The sequence below is a fragment of the Rhipicephalus sanguineus genome, chromosome 1 (genome assembly GCF_013339695.2).
Source record: "Rhipicephalus sanguineus isolate Rsan-2018 chromosome 1, BIME_Rsan_1.4, whole genome shotgun sequence".
Lineage (NCBI taxonomy): Eukaryota > Metazoa > Arthropoda > Arachnida > Ixodida > Ixodidae > Rhipicephalus > Rhipicephalus sanguineus.
In genome coordinates this window covers 152,387,800-152,408,133 of record NC_051176.1, presented here as the reverse complement: position 1 = coordinate 152,408,133, position 20,334 = coordinate 152,387,800, and the positions used below count along the sequence as shown (strand labels likewise).

Sequence of the window (20,334 nt, the reverse complement as noted above, 5' to 3'; positions counted from 1 at the left end):
GCTTGTTCCTCGGCCCCACCTAGTAAGAGCGTTATTTCTTTTTATGTTTGTTGGGCAACCATCTCTAACGTAGTCTTGCCTCACGGGCATGGGCTGAGCAGCTATATGGCAAAGTGCAGTGTCCGTCATAATCATAATAGTTTCGGGGCATAAAATCTCTGCAGTTGTTATTGAAAAGCCTAAAGGCATGTGTTGCAGAGTGCTTGCCTTGCTGCATATACAGCACCAAAGCAGCTAAAAGTTAAGGTAACTAACATAGTGGCCATCGACACTAATTTATCCAGGAGCTGCATCGTAAATGCAGCTCTAGTGAGTTATGAAAGTAGCTTACAAAAGTGTTATAAATCCAAAAGAGCCCAATGATGTGACATTCATTATTTTTTGCTATTATGGTGACACAGCACTGTGCTTTTGAGATTCATGGGTGAGCCATCTGACGGACCATATATATTAAGTCTGTTGCGACACCTGTACTTACTTCTACGGTTGCATTACAAGCTGGGAATGAGTACAAACAGGATCTGTCCTTCGGCCACGGATACTTGAACCTTTAGTGCTTGCCTACTGTTGCAAGATTATTGTTTTCAAATGTGTGTAATACATGTCATCTTGATAACTAATCCCAACGGTACATCTTAAACATATAAATTTTTGTGTGCCGGCGGCCTCTCCTAACAGCTTTTGCAGTAAATTAGAGTCCCTTTTGTAGGATGCGTTCCGTAAAGCACTGACTGTTTATAGCTACAGCAAAGCAGGCTTTTCATAGCAATAACTGTACAATGTTGTACTGCTAGGTTTTCTTTAGAAAATAAAATTGGCCTGCTTATAACATAAGCACCCTTTGTGAACGAAGCAACATCAGTTATTCTCTAATAATGTAAGTTTACTTTGCAGTAAAATACTGTTTTTTTCTTTTTCTAGCTTCTGCAGGCACTTCATCCACCTTTGCGGCAAAGTCTCGCCGGCCAAAAGAAATCATCAAGCGGCTTCAAGGGAGGGTGTGCAAGTACAAGAAGACTATTGAACGACTACGGAAACGGCAGGTGAAGACTCCCCGCACAACTGAAGAAGCGTTCGATGTTGTCAAACCTTTTGTCACTGATGAAATGTTTCAGCTCTTAAAAAGTCACGTTCAGCTGAGAGGAAAAAGCAGGGGTAAACGTTTTACTCGGTGGATGAAAAAATTTGCTTTGCAGTTGCATTTCTGTGGTGCAAGAGCGTATCGCTTTTTGTCATCGTTCCTAACACTGCCTAGTGAACGTTCCATAAGGAGATGGCTCTCAAATGTAAGAATGCTGCCGGGAATAATTCCAGGGATAGTTCAATCCATTGGGTTGTCGACTAAGTCGTGGAGCAAGCGCGACAGAGTGTGCGCTTTAATTTTTGATGAGATGATGCTTAAAAAAAATTTGGCTTATGATGTGACCCAAGATGTTGTGCAGGGCTTCACAGACAATGGTGTTGAGCGAACTTCAACAATCGCAGACCGGGCTATGGTGGTCCTGCTTTCTGGAATCTCTAAGAGATGGGTTCAGCCAGTAGCTTACACAGTAGCCCACGCCTCTGCATCATTTTCACACTTGCACAACCTATTAATGTCACTGATTAAGCAGTTGCAAGAAATCGGAATATCGATAAAAGCCTTAATATGTGACCAGGGAGCATCAAATGTGAGCTTGTCGAGGCAGCTGGGAGTATCTGTGGCAAAACCATTTTTCACTGTTGATGGAAACCGCATCTTTTTCATTTTCGATGTACCACATCTTGTGAAAACTACGCGGAACAACCTGCAGATGCACAAACTTCATATTGGACAGGAGGTTGTAGACTGGGCACACATTACCAAGTTGTATCATTCAACCCATGAGCTAAGGCTTCGATTGGCACCAAAATTAACGGAAAGACATATCTATCAGAAACCATTCAGCAATATGAAAGTGAAGCGGGCGACCCAGGTTCTTAGTGCATCCGTTTCCATTGCAATTACTGCACTTGTGTACGTTAAAGAACTGCCAGAATCTGCGCTGGCCACGGCCAATTTTTGTGACAGGATGGACATGCTGTTTGATGCTTTGAACAGTTCGAGTCCAAAAAAGAATGCTCAGAAGATGAGGTATGCAATTATTAAAGGGCAGTCTGAAGTGCTCGACTTCCTTGAGGCAGCTGCTCCATGGGTTGCTACTTGGAACTTTGAAGGCAGGCGGCAGCCACATACGATCACAGGGTGGCAGGTCACTATTAGAGCAATCCTGATGCTCTGGGAAGAGCTCTCGAATAAGTACAACTTCAGATTCCTCCTCACCAGGCGGCTACAACAGGACCCTTTAGAAAACATGTTTGGAAGCATTCGACAAAGGCAAGGATGCAACATGAACCCCACTGTTCCCCATTTTATAAGTGGTCTAAAGCACATTATGATCCAAAGAATTATGAAACTTTCAGATAAAGGAAACGTTGAGGAGGACAGACGTGTACTTCTTCAAGAGCTCTCGCCATTTTCATTCCACAAGCCATCGCTTGCAGATCATGTTCAGCCACCTTGCTCGGATGACTTCCCTCCACTTGAGGATATAAGTCTGCTTGCTTCACTGAACCAGTCGCATGCTGTCGATGATGCAGCATCTTACTACGTCGCAGGGTTTCTTATTAAGAAGTTTCTTGAAAAGTGCCCTGAGAATTGCCATTGTTCGGCATTCTGAAGGGATGATGAAAATGATTTGAGGCAGGAACACCAGTATTTTATGATGCTGAAAGCTTATCATGTACCTGGCAAGTTGTTTGGAAATTTGACTGTTCCGTCTGCCAGAGCGTTTGAAAGTTCCAGGAATTGGAATCTGCCTTTCTTTCCATTGTTGAAAGTGTGGTTCATTGCCATGGCATTTCTCTATCTTGCTGCTAAACTGTCATCCTCAATTTCCACCTTTGTTCACTGGATGCCATGCTAGGTTTCTGAAGATGTACTGTCGAATACGCTTGTGTTGGCATGTCAATTTGTTAACCGCAACTTGGACAAGTTCGCTTTCAGTCCTCAGTTCTGGCTTGCAGCTTGACAAGTTTAAGTCTTAAACCAAAGGATGTGGTTTATGTGAATAAGTGTGAGGCTTAGAAAACCTCCTAGTGTGATGTTTGTGCGAGATGCATTGAAATTGCATGTTGCTTTGTGAAAAATGTGAAAACTACTTAAAAAAAATGGGGGGCGGAATGATTTGTTTTGCACTGTGCGCGATAGCTGCTTGTACTAATAAGAAAGGTTGGACTGCGAAAGCTATTGTAGTCCTCTGTGATGCTAATGCTGTCTTCTGCACTTTTAGGTATTGTGGGAATTTTCTAAATATCGCCATCGCCTATTTATTCCTACTGTGCAATTTCTCAACACGTTGGCAGCTGTCTTGCTTTGTGTAGTGCACCCATCTTTGTACGTGCTTACCGAAATGTGACTTGAAATAAAAGTTTTCGTCTTCCCAACGTTTTCATGTCTGCATAAACAATGGCATTGTGTGCTCGCCGCTCTGGCGGTGTGGCGTACACAAGCTTCTTATGCTGCAAATAACGCGTAAAAAAAAAAAAAAAATATATATATATATATATATATATAATATATATATATGACCTCCGAGACAATCACACGAATAAAAGTGGTCTCGGGGCCGTGTAATTTTACCTATAGCTAAATAATGGCCTCTGAGATCGGCAGTTTTAATTATTTTTTTGCGACTTCCGATCTCTGAGGCGGATGTTAGGATTCCCCACTTCCGTTTGGTGCGCTGCGAACCCAAATCGCCGCAGGGGCCTACGGGAGTGTCCTCTCTTAACCTTTTCTATATTACTCTATGCGTCGTCGTCCACGTGGTCCCGCGGTCCGCGCGCCAGCAGGAGAGAGGGGGGTCCACGAGTTCCGCGGGAGAGGGGAGGCCGGGGACGTGCGCGGATGAGTCCACGAGTTTCGGCGGAAAGGGGAGGCAGGCAGACGCGCACCCTCGCGCGTGTTGGCAGGCGGCTCCTCGGGAGCGCGTGGCGCGAGTTTTGAATTACCGCATGCGACGTAAAGCGTCGCGCGCTATAAGACATTGACTTGCCGGGTACCAAAATGATCAGTAAATGCTCGGTGGGGGAAAAAAAAAGGTTCGTTATATCCATTGCGAGGAAATTGTAGCTTCGTTAAAACGAGGTTTTAAATACATGGGCGTCTATGGGAATTTCAAGGGGAATTACGATTGCTTCGTTATATCCATTAGTTCGTTATATCCCGCTTCGTTATAACGAGCTTCTACTGTATATATATATATACAGCATGTTTGGCCAAAAAGAAAAACGCGAGGATAATGTTCAAAATGAAGTATAAAACTGCTTAGAAATTACATGTAAGGTGGTCGAGCATGAAGACCGGGTAGCTTGGCGAGGCATGAGCCAGCACCATCTCCCCGAGCTGCCACGTTGTGAAAGGCATGTGTCCAGTCATACACTTGACAGTGGCCGCTCAACATCAAATAATGTTTTCTTTCCAATGAACAAAGCTTGTTCTGATCTACGCATGCGTATTTGGCGCCTTGAAGAAGCAGTTCGCGGCAGCCGATCACGCTGCCGCGAGATTTGCCTGCCATGATGTCGCGCTTCTGCGTATTCCTGACCGAGAGAACTGAGCGAAAGCACACGAGCCTCTTGGCTAGTCTCTGCTGCAGATGCCGCCACTGTCCCCCTTGCAACCGCAGTACATTCCTGCGAGCGCTCAATAGGACGATTAGCTATGGACATGGGGCAGTTTCCTGAGCACCAAGGACCTCTCGGCACCCTGCTTATATGAAGTGCTGGTAGCCAAAACGCTGTCGCGATGCCGACGCCGAAGAAACGCTGCTTTGTGTTTGGGTCACACACCTGCATTTGCCTCCCATTCCACTTCATTGTCGCGGGGAACACGCTCGGGAGGAAAAGAGCCAGCACAGCCCCCCTCCCCCCCCACAAAAAACGATACAAAAAAAAAATACCGAAGCCTGTTTCAAGCTCACTCAGCAAGTAGTCCCTTACTTTTCTACGCACCGCACGAATACAGCCATATGAGAGGCTGGTGGTAGAGTGTAGGATCGCGGAATATAGGCGATACCAGGTGGAGCCACGTCGCACCGCTTAAATTTGGCGCGAATTTGAAATCCAGACTGAAAGTACACACAGCACTTTCAAAGCCTGTAAAATGGAAACCAGGGGCTTGACATGCATGACAATTATACCATAACAATAAGGAAATAAAAAGGGAGGAAATGTTGCGGAAGAAATTTAGATAACTAAGCTATTTTCTTCAGGAGACAACAAGAAAGAGCGAGACGTTAAAATGTACAATTTTTATGAATATTTGCCTCTGGTTTGTAAAAAAATGAAAGCCCGAGGAAAAATATCTGTCCGCAATATTTCCTCGATATACTAAAAATGAATGCAGTGCCGAAAACCCCGTTTAAATCTGACCAAATTTGGGCACGCTAGGGCTTCTCAAAATGCACTTGTATTCTCTATGGGAGCTCGCGCTGGTGAACCCTCTTAATAGGCAGTTTTAGAATAGTGTACGCCAAGTTAGCGTTTGCGGCCCACTATTTCCGTCACTTAACAGGAGCCCGCAAGCGGTTAGTGTATGATGCATGCGCAATTGCGCGAAAAGCCAACGCAAAGCTTTGCGTACGCTATTCTAATACTGCCCAATGACCGAAATAGCGGGCCACAAACGCTAACTTAGCGTGCGCTAATCTAAAACTGCCTACTATCAGCGGGATTTCGCGGTCGCCGCTGATCTGTACAGAGTCCAAACCGATAACATCGCTTACGCATCGTCTGTTTCACGTGCGAGTAAAAGCGCGCTAGCGCTAGGGATGAACGCGGTTGAAGCAGAGATGAAACGACCCGGCCGTCACCGTCGTGCGAAGGGCACATGCGATAACATCACTCCGCGTGCAAGGCCTGACGTCGCTTGCTTACCAGTTATTTCAATAATAATATCTGGGGTTTAACGTCCCAAAACCACGATATGATTATGAGAGACGCCGTAGTGGAGGGCTCCGGAAATTTCGACCTCCTGGGGTTCTTTAACGTGCACCTAAATCTAAGTACACGGGCCTCAAACATTTTCGCCTCCATCGAAAATGCAGCCACCGCGGCCGGGATTCGATCCCGCGACCTTCGGGTCAGCAGTCGAGCGCCATAACCACTAGACCACCGTGGCGGGTTACCAGTTATTTCGTCGGGCAAGGGACCATAAGGGGCGCCGTTGAGACGGGGACGGTCGCGATCTCGACAGACATCGGTAACTGCTACCCTTTTAAGTGCTGGTATCTCCACTTAATAGTGACACAAAATTTTGAAGGCGAGATAACTTGTGGGATAGATTTTTTAAATTGCGTGTAGCGCATCTGTACGCGAAACGTCCCATCTCGCATCACGACATCAAACAACAGCCACCTGCATCAAGAGCTTGTGTTGACACCATAATTCTTGCGAGCGCTCTCTCCTAGCGAAAACGGAGCGCATCTTTTTTATGTACTTATGTATGCATCACAGGCAAGACGCGGCTGCAGCGCTATGACACGTTTGCGTTGGCAGCACTGAGGCACAAAGTGCACAGCTACTTCATGCTGTTATGACTGGCAGTCGGTGCCGACGCGCTGGCCATCAGAATCTGCGGGCGAGGCGTTCTCACACTGCTAGAACACCTGCATCTTTCCTGGAAACGGCGTTCCCGGGACGGCAAAGCCGGAGACAATGGGCCACCTGGGCTTGACTTGGTATGCTGCCGAAACGACATGACCTGTATATTTGGACAGTAGTCGCCGCAGACCCTTTTCTGCCTTCGGGGAAGAATCGGAGGAGCAAGCACGTTCTGCCTTCGGGGAAGAATCGGAGGAGCAAGCACGAGGAACCTGTTGTCCTGCTTCCCCCACCTGCGTGCCGTCGACCACCGGACCCTTGCTGCTTCAAGAGTGAAACGACCCCTCAGCAACAGTGAAATGGACTGTGCCATGGTGGGTGGTGTCATGTGTGTGATTGGTGGTCATCAAGAAGGAGGAGCCAGCCTGAGGGGTTAAAACGACGGTGCTGAGTGAGAAATGGGGCTCTGAGCCCTCGGTAACAGGCTCATCCAATTCGCTCGTCGCTGAACTCTGACCTTGTCACGATGTAATTGAGTGTACGAAAAGTGCCAGTAAACTTGTTATTGTTTTCCCAAATTGCTAGCAGCATTTCCTCAACCCGGAGACTCGACTACGCTACCAAACTGAGTCCGGGTACGACGCTGCCCTATCGTAGCAACAACTTGGTTGCCGAGAAGGGACGGATCTAAATACCAGTCGCAACAACTGGTTGCAGCGGTGGGATGGATCCAAATACCCAGACACGACAATGCGCAATGAAACTGAGTTGAACGTTTCTACCATCGTTAAAAAAAAAAGAAGAAGAAGAATCCTTTCTACTACGTGGCCAGACAACTCTGCTCATGTGGCCAGACAAAGCACTGGACGCGAGGGGCAAAACTGGATTTCCGGGAGATTTTCCTATGACCCGTACAACCGGGAGAAACATTCAAAATCTGGGAGTCTCCCGGGTAATCCGGGAGACTTGGCAGGTATGTTTGTACTAATGCAGCTACCAAAAATCTAATTAGAGATTTGGAATCTGCAGAAAAAATGGGATAAGTTTGTTAAATTTCATTCAGTTCACCCAGCTAATAAAAGAAATAAAAAAAAGACCCGCGTCTTTTTTTCTTTTTTCTTTCTTTCTTTCTTTCTTTCTTTTTTTTTTTTTTGCCGTAGAGCAGAAAAAATTTTGGCACTCTCACGCACGACCGTCCGATAGCACGCAGTGGCAATTGACGCCAAGGAGCATTTCGAAACTATTACAGGGTCTGGGATACGCAGCGACTGACATTGCAACAGAATGGACAGTCTCGGCTTTCCGCGATAAATGTGTGTGTACCGTGATTGCCTACATAGAGAAAACTGACACAGTTTCACTGAAATGCAGTACGTGGAGCCGATAGTCTACAGGCTAGTTGCGTGCGCATCGCCTACTAGGCTCACGCCGTCACTGTTGGGCCACTTGCCGTACCGCACACGCGCATTTGCCGTGGGAGTTTCGCTCCCGAGTAGCTCAACGAGTTAACGCGGCGATGAAGAGCTTCCTGCAAGCGATGCGCGTTTGGGTTGTCGCCTAATAAAAGCATGCAATATGGTAACAACAGCGCTATGCTTGCTGTACCATACGTGTGCGTTTAACGTGATAGCGTCAATGCAGTGAGGTTTCTCGGTGCCTGCGACCCACAACAAGTACTCCTTAAAGTAATACAAAAAGAGTCTAGAGTCGTGCATGAAAAGAGAGATGGTGATAGACCAAGCAGGTAGGGTTGCCACCTGTCCGGTTTTAGACCGGCCAGGCCGGTTTTTCAGATGGCGGGCCGGTTGCCGGTCCGCAACGGCCGCCATTGGCCATTTTTTTTTTTGTCATAATATCGCGATTATTTATTTTTTGGGTGTTTTATAAGAGTCAGTTCAACAACTACAATGGTAAATATATATCGTCAATCACCAAAACTCTTACGCTATTAGTCAACCACTTTCTGGGATCCCTTCAAGTCTATAGCGATCATTGGAATAGAGCATATTATTGCGCGTGTACGGTACATGAACATCCGACATTTTTGTGGCATAAGCACATTTTTAACGTTCCTTTGTGTCTATAATGCCACTGGCCTGTTGGATTCAGACGCAAAGAAGAGCTTTTTTTATGGACGAAGCATTGTGGTTTCTTTTCAATGCAGCACATTCAGAGTAATAAGCGAAGCGTCCTTCCAATCACGGGTACTTTTATGTCAGCAATTAGGCTAGTTGGTTAGCCAAGTGTGCTGCTTTTGTTTGTGCATTGGGTTTATTTGGCTCAATGAAAGCAATGTTACATTAAATGGCACTGCATGCCGAAGAATTGACATAACGTCTATTGTTCAACATTATTTTAATCTCCTGTTTAACCCCCCCCCCCCCCCACACACACACAGAATGTGCTTTTTCAGCAAGCACGAGGGGTGGTTCAGGACCCCTTTAGGGCACAGACAGGTTGGGTACAAATTAGGGGTGTGCGAATGTTCGAAATTTCGAATATTTTTCGAATAGTGTTTGCTATTCGATTCGATTCGCACTGAAATTTTACTATTCGAACTTCCCAAAAACAAATACAGTCAACGTCCGATTGAAAGTGACCCCTTCAGATTTTCAATATGTTTCATCTCATTACACTCTCGTATTGCGGCAAAGCTGCCTTTCAAGCTCCGTTCTGGTCGAACTTTGCCAAGAGACAGTCAACGTCCGACTGAAAGTGGTCCCTAGATTTTCTATATGCTTCACCTCGTCACACCCTGGTATTGCGGCAAAGCTGCCTTTCAAGCACTGTTACGGTCGAACTTTGCCAAGACAGTGTCAACGTCCGATTGAAAGTGCTCCCTAGATTTTCAATATGCTTCACCTCATGACACCCCGGTATTGCGGCAAAGCTGCCTTTCAAGCTCTGCTACGGTCGCAAATGTATGAACCCAAGAAAACACTGGTTCCAACATGGAGATGAAAGATGTGGCAGAGGTGGGGGCTCAATTAATGTTGTTTTGGACCTGAAATTTGGGAAGAAAGTCCGAAAAATCGGACGCCGAAGCTTTTTAGCATCCAAAATTTCAGATGTTCTTATATATATCGATGTCTACGAGCCAGATTTGGAACGGACTTAAAGGGAGCACACCCTTGTCTGCCACATCAGTTGGGCTTCCACAGAAGTTGAAAGAGGAGGACAGGCTGAGGAAATGGTATCTTTGCCCATCATGTGTAGTGTTGTCGGCAACACTTTGGTTGCACCAAATCATGTACATAAATAGAATTCGGCCTCTACATTGCCTCATTCTTGATAAAACAACTATGAAACACCACCCTGCCAGTGCTTCACCAACCTAGCAAAAAGAAACACTTTCAGGTTGCTATCTCATAAGAATACGCTTAGGAATCCTCTCTTTCTTTTTTGCGATTTCGCTTCGAAGTATTCGAGAAATATTCTCGAAATATTCGAAAAATATTCGATTCGATTTGCACTCACACTTCAATATTCGAATTCGCTTCGCACCCAAAATTTTGCTATTCGCACAGCTCTAGTACAAATTTAAGCTTCGCTAAAATGTAGCAAGTTTCATCAATCGGTGTAGTTTGTCATAAGCGGAGCAGCAATCACATCAATGTGCATGACTACCAAATTATAATATACATGGGAAAGGTAATACACCAATGTGCACACACACAGTTAAGATGACCAAACTTATTATCTCAGGCCAACTCCGGCGATTTTTTGGCCATGTCAAAGTAATGGTGCTTTTATGTTCCTGAGACGCTCCTGTTACGGGCCCGATAGCAGAAATACTCGGCAAATTGGAGAATAATTTTAAATAAGCAAAAAAGTGCAACACCGAAACCGAAACCCAACCGAGTGTACTGTCTACGTATGACGTAGACGTTGTTACGAACGAACCGGAAGTCGTGCAAGTCATGCCGGTCACGCCGACGCGGAGTATGAAAGCTGTGACAGTCGGGACGACCAGCGAAGCGCCGGCCAAACCAACGCTGTCTGTCGCCTTGTGCACAGCAGATGCTGGCTGTAGCGGCCGAAGCGCCGAAGTTAGCGGTGCCCTCGGCTGCGTCACTTCCGCCGCCTTCCCAATACTGACGTCACAGACGCAATGTTGCCAATAATTGTGGGAAGCCAGGAGGGCGTTTGCAGACAATTTTTAAAATTCATTTGCAAACAATCTGCGCATGTCTCAAGCCTGTAATTTGGCATAAATGACGGAAACGTGCAAAGGAACATACCCAGCGAATTTCATTGAGATCCATCGACCTAAAAAAATCGCTGAAGTTGGCCTTTAAGGCCACGAATTTTTTCAAAAGCATTTTTTGTTATATTACAATGCTTGACAATGAAATAAATGAGTCACAATGAAAAGCCTTCAAAGCCACTTACCTCCTGGGAAACACGCAGGTGCCGGGTGGCATAGTGGAGAGCCTCTTTGTGGTCACCCAGGGAGCAATGTGCATTGCATAAACTCCAATATGCACGCCCTTCACCAACTTTGTCCCTGAGTTCTTCAGCAATTTGGAGGTGCCTTAAATGAAATTCTATGGCCCGCTCAAAGTCTCGTAGTAAGGTGTATGTGTTTCCCAAGCTGTAACAGGCTTGGGCCTCAACTGCCCTATCTCCAAGTTCTTTGGCCAAATGGTAAGTCTTCCTAGAAAAAGAGAGAGGGGCAGTTGTAGTGTCACTCAATAACAGTTATGCAAGTATAAAAAAATCTGTTTACACAACTTAACCTCCCAAAGCAAAACATGGGCTATAAGAGATGCTGTAGTGGTGGACTATGGATTAATTTCAACCACATGTATTTTTTTATGTGCACCTAGCTCAAAGGGCATAAGCATTCTTTCATTCTACCTCCATCAGAATGCCAGTGCCAAGGGAGTCAAAGCCACAACCTTCGTACTAAGCAGCAGAAAGTTGTATAATCACATGGCCCCCATAGTGCAAGCCTGAAATATTAAAAACAGCTGAAAACAACTTTTATGAAATCTGTGGAATATGTCTGGCATTAAAGCACTCCTCCAGAAATCTTTCTTGCAAAAACAGTTTTTACTTCACTGTGGAGTCACCGTAAATAAATATCTGCTGCCACCTTTCCCTCATGTTCATAATTAAAGCTGCACTTGAAGTTGATAAGGTGAGTTTAACGGTCAACCCTTTCAGTGAAAATTATGATGGACTGTCTGCAAATGTGTTAAATTCGCACAGAATAATTCAAAGGCACTCGGTATTACATTCCAAGAAAGAAAATGAAGTAATGTGTTGTTTTGTGCTAGTCTCAGTAATTAATCATAATGAGTTTGTAATTAAATATTTAATTATGCAATCAGCCATATTCCATTTTTACATAAAAATAATAAAATTATAGGATCAAAACGCATGCACAATTTGTTTTTGGTTGTATTCATTTTGAGCAAAGAAAAATATTTTTATCGTTGGTCCTGGAACGCAGCATATTGAACAACCCGTTGAACATCACATTACCTTCACCAAAGTGATCGTCATACAGTCATACGCAGCACATTGAGTTCAAGTCAAGACACAGGGACTATGCAGAAGGTTTAATTCATCCCATGCACAAAGTATCTTGCCCTTTCTTAGCCACTAGTCCAAACAACGGGCAAAAACAAGTTGCGCCCACATATTCACTGCACCTCAAAGAGTTAAACCGAGGACAGAGGACAAAAAATAGATATCAGTGGTGGTCCAGCCAATTTACTACAGTGGAACCTCGTTAATGCGTACCTGCCGGGAACGCCACATAACTACGCACTAAACGGTAGCACGCATTAACCACCAAGTAAAAATTTGCATCTCCTCGCATACGCCATCGCCGCCAGCAAAGAAATAAATACAGTGCCAAGCAAATATTACCTAAAGTACCCACTGCAAAGCCTTTTCTTCCTTTTTACCAAGCTGGAGAAAAGATTCTGGTACTCTCGCACGACCGTCCGATAGTGCCGATAGCGCGCGGTGGCGATGCCAAGGGGCATTTCGGAACTATTACAGGGTCCGGTATATGCAGTGACCGACATAGCGACAGAACGGACAGTGTCGGCTTTCCGCGATATATGTGTGTGCGTCAGTACAGCGATCTGCTACTAAATGAAAACAGACACAGTTCCAGTGAAACGCGGTACGGCTGCGTGGAGCCGATCGTCTTCTGGCTAGTTGCGTGCAGCGCGTCGCCTTCTCGGCTCACGCCGTCACTGCCGGGCCGTGAGGCCGCTTGCTGTACCGCACGCGCGCATTTGTCGTGAGAGTGTTCTTCGTACCCACTTCTCTCCAGACCGTGCACAGATTCGGCGATGAGCACAGATGAGCTTGTTCGGTTAACGCGGTGATGACGAACTTCCTGCAAGCGATGCGCACTCCGCGACGCTCCAGCGGTCCTGGCAGCGGACGGAAACGCGTTTGGCTGGTCGCCCAATAAAAGCGTGCAGTATGGTTACAACAGCGCTACGCTTGCTGTATCGTACGCGTGTGTTTAGCGTGATAGCGTCTATGTAAAGAGGTTTCTCATCGCGCACGACCAGCAAAGCTCAACTCCGCAACAGCGAGCTGCTTTCGTTTCTACAAATCGGCGCTCGCTTGAACACGGCCCCGCCCAACGAGGCGGCAGCGATCAGTGGCCCAGCGCGTTCAGGTTGTCGCCTATTAAAAGAGTGCAGTAGGTTTAAAGTAGTGTTGCGCCGCACGCATGCCCGAGCAGATATCTGAAGATACTTATTGTGATAAGGTTGTCGGCAATAAGTCATGCTGGCACGTTCGTCGGTGGCCGCCGCCTCACCTTCATTCTTTCCAGATGCTTACCCGCAAAGGCATAGCCGCAATCGTGCGGAAGTCGGAATCGGTGATCGACCGATCTACGCACTTCTCGAAAACACGGAAAACCTTAATAATAATAATATCTGGGGTTGAACGTCCCAAAACCACGATATGATTATGAGAGACGCCGTAGTGGAGGGCTCCGGAAATTTTGACCACCTGGGGTTCTTTAGCGTGCACCTAAATCTAAGCACACGGGCCTCAAACATTTTCGCCTCCACCGAAAATGCAGCCGCCGCGGCCGGGATTCGATCCCGCGACCTTCGGGTCAGCAGTCGAGTGCCATAACCACTAGACCACAGTGGCGGGGCACACGGAAAACCTTTGGCGGCATATTGTGGCGTTGGGAAGTTCAGCGGCGCAGTAAAATTTTATGTCACAAAACGTTATCGCGGTACGCAGGGTACACACTAACCAGTAGGCGTAGGGTGAAGCACTACGGCTTAAGCGGTCAGCGAATGCATTAGGCTCTATGAGACTCGGTCAGGGATTCGTCGCAACTACATTTCAACCGTTAGTACGCTTAAAGCGGGTACGTATTAACGAGGTTCGACTGTATTTGGAGCAATTTTTGGAGCAGGAAAATTGCTATTTTGGACAGTGACGGTATGAGCTGAGTAGGCAAAGCGCTGCATGCAAGAAGCCCTGGACAACTGGCTCCATGTGGCAGCAACACATTTCAATGAAACAGGGTCAGTTTTCGCTCAGTAGAAGATCGCAGTACAGACGCGCACACATGTATCGCAAAAAGCCAATATGTGTGCGTCCGTTCTGCCGCTATGTCAGCCATCAGTCATTGTGCGTCTCGGACCCTGTAGCAGTTTTGAAATTCTCCTTGGCATCCCACCACGCGCTATTGGACGGCCGTGCGAAAGACCTGGAATCTTTTAAGAGATTTGGCAAAAAGAAAGAAAATGCTTTGTTGTGGGTACTGTAAGGCAATATTTGCTGTGGCACTGTATTTCACTGTTCGTGGCACACGTCAAGGTGACGCAAATTTGTACTAAGTAGTTATTGGTGCGTAGTTACACCACGTTTCCAGCAGGTACGTATTAACCCTTTGAGGGTTTACACCATACATGTACGGCATCACCTAACAGGTACCAAAGGGTTGACACCATACACGTACATCAATGCCTGTATGTTTAAAACACGCGCCTTTTTCAATCGGTTCTCTTGCTTGGCATGTGCTGCCGCACTTCAAGAATATATGTGAAATTTCTTTCATGTGCCGATGCCTGTCCACCGTTTTTTTTTCTTCTTTTCTTTCCAAAGCAGCCCGCCGGCTTTCACTCGCGCATCCGAGTGTGTGCGTGCACGGTGCGGCTGGTTTTGCACACCTTTTTCGATCATTTCTCTTGCTTGGCATGTGCTGCCACACTTCGGGAATACAGTGAACTCCCGTTAATACGAACTCGGTTAAGACGAATTCTCGCTTATACCGAACAACAGGGGACCATTTGTTTGGTTTCCCATAGACTCAATGCAAAAAAAATTCGCTTAAGACGAACCGCCCAACTGTACTCTTCGGTTAAGACGAACTTTCGCGATGATCAACAACGCTAGCGATTCTGCGAAACGAACACTGCAGTCTTGGTGGGGCATTCAGGCGACCGAGAAAAAGCAAAAAAGATGAAAAAAAGCACTTCCTGGAGCAAAGACGCGAAGCAAATCGCAACGCGGGTCAGCGGATAAAGCCGGTATCCCCTCTCACCCCCAGCCTGTGGTTGGGGGAGGTGTGGGCTTTATCAGCAAAGAAAGCAACAAAAAGAGTGGGGGATTTACAACTTGGACCCCCAAGCCATTGCGTCCTTTTGTATACCCCCCCCCCCGTTCTTCCGCTTCCCAGCTGGAGTACAAAGGAGTGGGGAAAAAAAAAGAAAGCGACAAGAGGAACAAAAATGGTCTGTGCATTACAATCAACCACCAAACCACGATCCGGCGCACTCCCACAATGGCGGCCCAGCACATGTATTTCGTGGTCAATTCGCGTTGGTTCGCAACGCGTTCTATCTGTTCCCAGTGAAGTGCAAATTGTGATGAGCCATTTTGATTATGGAAGCGCACGACAAAGGAAGGCTTTTTCGTGGCGAGGCTTGTGACCGTGAGTAGACCGATGGGATATCTTCAGCTGCACGTCGATCAGGAAAAGTTACTACGGGCCAAAAACGGGAAAATATCCGGACCTCGAAGAAAACCTTGCAGACTTTCTTAAGCAACTCAGCGTATAATGACTTCGTCAAGGCAACAGCACGCGACCGAGGCGTATCCAGAAGTGATCTTAGAGCCAGCAAAACAGGCGCACAGAAGAAAACGAACTGCCAGGACAATAAATTTTACATTCTTTGAAGGAAAATTGTGCTTGTCTCTTAATTTTTTTTTCTAATCGTCAACATAGGAGCGTGTTACAGTTTTATCATTAAAATGTGGTAGAAAATATCTTCACGAGCATTTTTATTTTTGAACACGCGAAATCGGGTGCTCGTAAGATTCCTCTAAACACTCTGCTTGAAGGCATAGTCTTTATCTAGATAAGCCAAATAAATGCTTTTTCTTGTCTTTTTGCCCCACATTGTAAGTCTACTGGATTCAGTGTTTCAAGTAACATATTTGGATGCACTTGACATGTTAGCATGTATCTTTTTGGGGGCACTTCTGATAAGCCGAACTCCTGATAAGACGAACAGATGACCGCAGTCCCTTCGAGTTCGTCTTAACGAGAGTCTACTGTATGTGGAATTTTTTTCATATGCTGATGTGTGTTTTTTCTCTATCCAAAGCGGCGCGCCGGCTTTCACTTGCACATCCGAGCACGGTTAGCACATCTGGTTTCAGTTTCATCCTTCGGGTAGTTATCGCTTCTCGCACTCACAAAGCTGGTGGCTCTCTGGTTTCTAGTCTCTCAAAGGGTGACCGCTTGTTACTCTCTCGTTTACTGGTCCCTGGGGCACGATTACATCTGTTTCCGTGCGGCGCTATATTATACAAACGGTGCCGCTGTGGTTGAGTTTCCTGTTTTGGGGACTCGGAAAAACTAACTCAGTCCCGTTGGCGATAAGCATAGGATTGTTATAGCATTATCACTCGTTTTGCTTCTCAAACAGGCGCACAATTATACAGTTTTCTTACGTGCGCTCGCTCACGCAGTTCGCTTACGCTATGGAAGTGCACACTGGTTGCTTTGCTGCTAGTGAATCGAGCGGCGATTCTTCCGAGGTGGACTTTTCCCCAAGTGCCGAATCAGAATCTGATTCATTGGACGTCAGTTTGTCAGACGAGGATTTACTTACGAGTTCAGACCCGGATGATGATGAAGGAGCGACATCTTGACTATCACACGCTGAAAAGTTTATAGTGTTAGAGCAAGAACATTTTTTACCGGAAAAGTACTCTGGTGTGCTGCTTATTTTTGTATGACTGTGAGCTACGTTTAATACAACGCATAATTTTTATTTATAAAATATCATATAAGTTTTTTTTTAGGATTTTGCTTGATGTTAATCGCGAATAAACCATGTGTATGTAACAACAAAAATTATTTTGTCACTTTACGGTCACGCAAAAAAAATTTTAGGCAATTTGTTTCTTAAATAGAATCATCTGAAGAATTTAATTCGGCAAAAAAAAATACACATTTTTGGAGTGCATTCCACGAAAAAATTTGACCCTCGAAGGGTTAATGGGTTCACTGTGCACGAAATCAGGACTACGTACTATTCTTATAGAGTGAGCAGCTAACAATCTGAGAAACAGAAAATAAAAGGAGAAATCCTGCTCAAGTACTCCTTCAACACTGCAAGTAGTTTTGAGCATAAAATCACCCTATGCCAAAGCTCAGGAAAACCAGTTTTTCTTAAGCAAAAATGGCTGTAATCCGAAGTTTATAGGCCCTACATATGCAATGAATAAAATATTTCACTTTGGTCTTACGTGTAGTGCTCTGCCGCAACACCAAACTCTCCCAGGAAAATGTGGGCGTTACCAAGGTTGCTGTTTGCCCTCCTTTGAGCTGCCTTGTCCCCAAACTCCTTGGCCAATTTCAGCCTCTGTAATGGCAGCCCAACATAGGTGCATATTAGAACTGTAAGCATTTGAAAACTGTAAATTGGATGCCACGTTGGCACAGTTATCAGTGTTATCACTAATAACACTGATAACCTTGGCACAGTTATCAGTGTGCCTCAAGGCCTCTACTTATATTTGTGGATGTAGGCAGCACCAGAAAGTCATTTTCCCAATGCCCATGCTACATACGGTGTGCTAATAATCAGCTACAAATTTCATCATATTAAAATGTCACCATGCATACAGACTAGTCCAATTTACTTAAGTCTGCTGTGCTCTCAGTAGCATGATATATGTAGAGAGAGGTACAGGGGGGATGGAAAGAAACGTGAACAGCGCAGCGTGCTGTTTTCATCGTGATCTGACCGTGGTGGCAATAAAACGATGCTAGAGTGGTCCTTGATTGTATCATGGATGACTCCAGTGGAGTTTTATTACCATCCAACCTATAACCACTTGAGAAGAAATGCGAAACAGCAAAGAACGTAGATGCCACACTGTTCGCGATTCTTTCCATCGTCCCTGTACATACTTAAATACATCATGGTCGCATATTTTGTGAAGACTTGCAGCTTATGAACACACACAATATAACTGTACTTTCCTAGCATAATTACATATTTTCTAATACCATGGATACAATGTTGCATTGCGCATTATGCGTCAATAATGATGCAATATTATGATCTTACTTGTGCTGAAAATCCCACTTCACTCATTTTAAGACAAAGTGAGCGCACAGTAACCCTAAAGTATTGCCAGGTACATGAATCCTGCACTGGTTACATATTGTGGCAACTAATGGTTCCCAACAGTTACCTAGCACGAGGAAAGGGCATGCATCATAAAACTGCACTTTGCAAATACACATTATGCAGACAGCAACACAGTTTTTAGTATAGCCTGTAGCGAGGCTCCAGGTGAGCAGGTGTGACTGAAGCCAGGTGACTATGACATGACCTTCGGTCACACCGGAAACAATCAGCAGCTTTATCACAGTACAACACAGATAAATCAAGGAACCACAGTGAAATATGTGAACATCCGATTTTTTTTACCCTAGAGACCTAAAATTGTCCAAAAAAAACGAAGTTATACTTCCTTACTTTGCTCAAGCAGTGAAATCAACACAGTCACGTCCAAAATACCTCCAAAGGTCTGACAGTACACTTACCAGGCATTTTGATGCTCACACAGGCTCTCGTGAATACATTCAGTACCTGCTGGGAACCCCGCTAAAATATGTGCCAACGGCCAATTAAAATTTGCATATTGTGACGAGTGCTGCCATAAAAGCAGCACGAATGCAAAGGCTGTAGCAGAAGAGTGGACAACTGGCCTGGATTTCCCCAATGCGTGTGTGCGTGTAAACAATGTGCTCCTGTACAAAAATCTCCACCACTTCATTAAAACGAAGCATTTGCTGCAGTGGGAAGCCGTTATTTCCTAGTTGTGCGCAGCTCGGCGCCTACTGAGCTCACGCCGTCACTGCTAGGGCGCCTATTGTACCATATGCACACATTTGCGGTAAGTGTTCATTGTGCCCACTCTGTTCCTGACCACACACAGGCATGGTGATGGCGAGCTGCTATCATTCCTGAAAGCAACATGTCTGTGCAGTGCCCCTTAGCGTTATCGCACAGAGAAGCAACAGTGAATGGCAGTGTGGTACATATGGGTTGTCACCTATTAAAAGCGTGCAGAACGCTTACAGCTGCGCTAGGCCACATGTACTACCGAGCAGTCAGCTGGAGATGCTTATCGCAATAGGGTTCTCAGCAATTAAATCGTACTGGTGTGTTTGCCACCATCACACCTGCATGCATTTCTGGTGCTTATCCATAAACGCATTGCCGCAGTGCGCCGTGACAGTGGCCCCTTCAGGTTTTCAGTATGCTTCACCCCATAATAACCTAGCATTGGGGCGAAGCTGACTCTTGAACTTCTCTATGGCCGCAAATGGTTCGACCCACGAAAGCACTGGTTCGGACCTGCTAGATGAACAATGCAGCAGCAGTGGTGGCTTCAATTATTGCCATTTCGAATGTGCAGAGAAGTTTCAAGAATTGCCTTCGATGAGAGTATAGCTCAAAACAAGCACCTGCTCATGGTAGGCAATGGCCTTCTTGAAGTTGCCAAGCAGGTAGTATGTATTTCCCAAGTTGCCGTACGCTCGTCCTTGAGCTGATCGGTCACCAAGAGCCACCATTAACTTGAGGTTCTCCCTAGAAAGATGGAACAGCAGTGCTTAAAAGTCAATTTTTTCTTCGTTTTCCTTTAAATCTGTTCCCAGTAAAAAAAAATGGTTTTACACAAAATGTTTGCATGAGAATGAGAACACACGAGACTATTAAAACTCAATTAAAAATTCTGAAGATCACAGTCAGCAAGCCAAACTAAAACACAATGGCAGCTTCTGCCGGGCCTGATCTAGCAGGCAGCCACTAAGTTCTGTGCTCACTCATAGCAGTGGATGGCCCTCCGCAGGCAGTCCTGAACATCAGATGGCAGCTCCCCAGGTTCCTGCCGACTGGCACGGGCTATGTGCTTCCCTTTAGCATGGTACACATTGCCCAAGTTGTAAAGGGCACGTGCTTCTCCTATCTGCAGAATCCAGGAAGGGAAAAAAATCAGTAACACATTCCTTATGGCTTGTTTTTGTAGAGTTAACTCAACAAGAGGCAATAGCTGTTGTACATTGCTGAAGCACTTTCACCCTTCCCGAAAATTGCAAGGCAGAATAAGAATGCACAGTTCTTGTTGCAAGCTTCCATGAAGTTTCAGTGTTTCTACAAACACTTCCCTTTAAGC

General features: G+C 45.6%; 1 protein-coding gene across 2 annotated transcripts in view; it reads right to left on the bottom strand.

Annotated features, from left to right (window-relative positions):
* Window positions 1–20,334, bottom strand: part of LOC119400455 (G-protein-signaling modulator 2) — a 77,707-nt gene that overhangs the window by 46,615 nt on the left and 10,758 nt on the right. For both annotated transcript variants that reach the window (XR_005185094.2, XM_037667504.2), the window contains exons 4-7: window positions 19,985–20,127; window positions 19,625–19,748; window positions 17,389–17,504; window positions 11,017–11,281 (exon numbers count right to left, since the gene is read on the bottom strand). Coding sequence is in view for 1 of the 2 variants with exons in the window: in XM_037667504.2 (XP_037523432.1) it covers window positions 11,017–11,281; window positions 17,389–17,504; window positions 19,625–19,748; window positions 19,985–20,127 (648 nt within the window). In the remaining variant the exon portion in view is untranslated. The remainder of the gene's footprint in view (window positions 1–11,016; window positions 11,282–17,388; window positions 17,505–19,624; window positions 19,749–19,984; window positions 20,128–20,334) is intronic.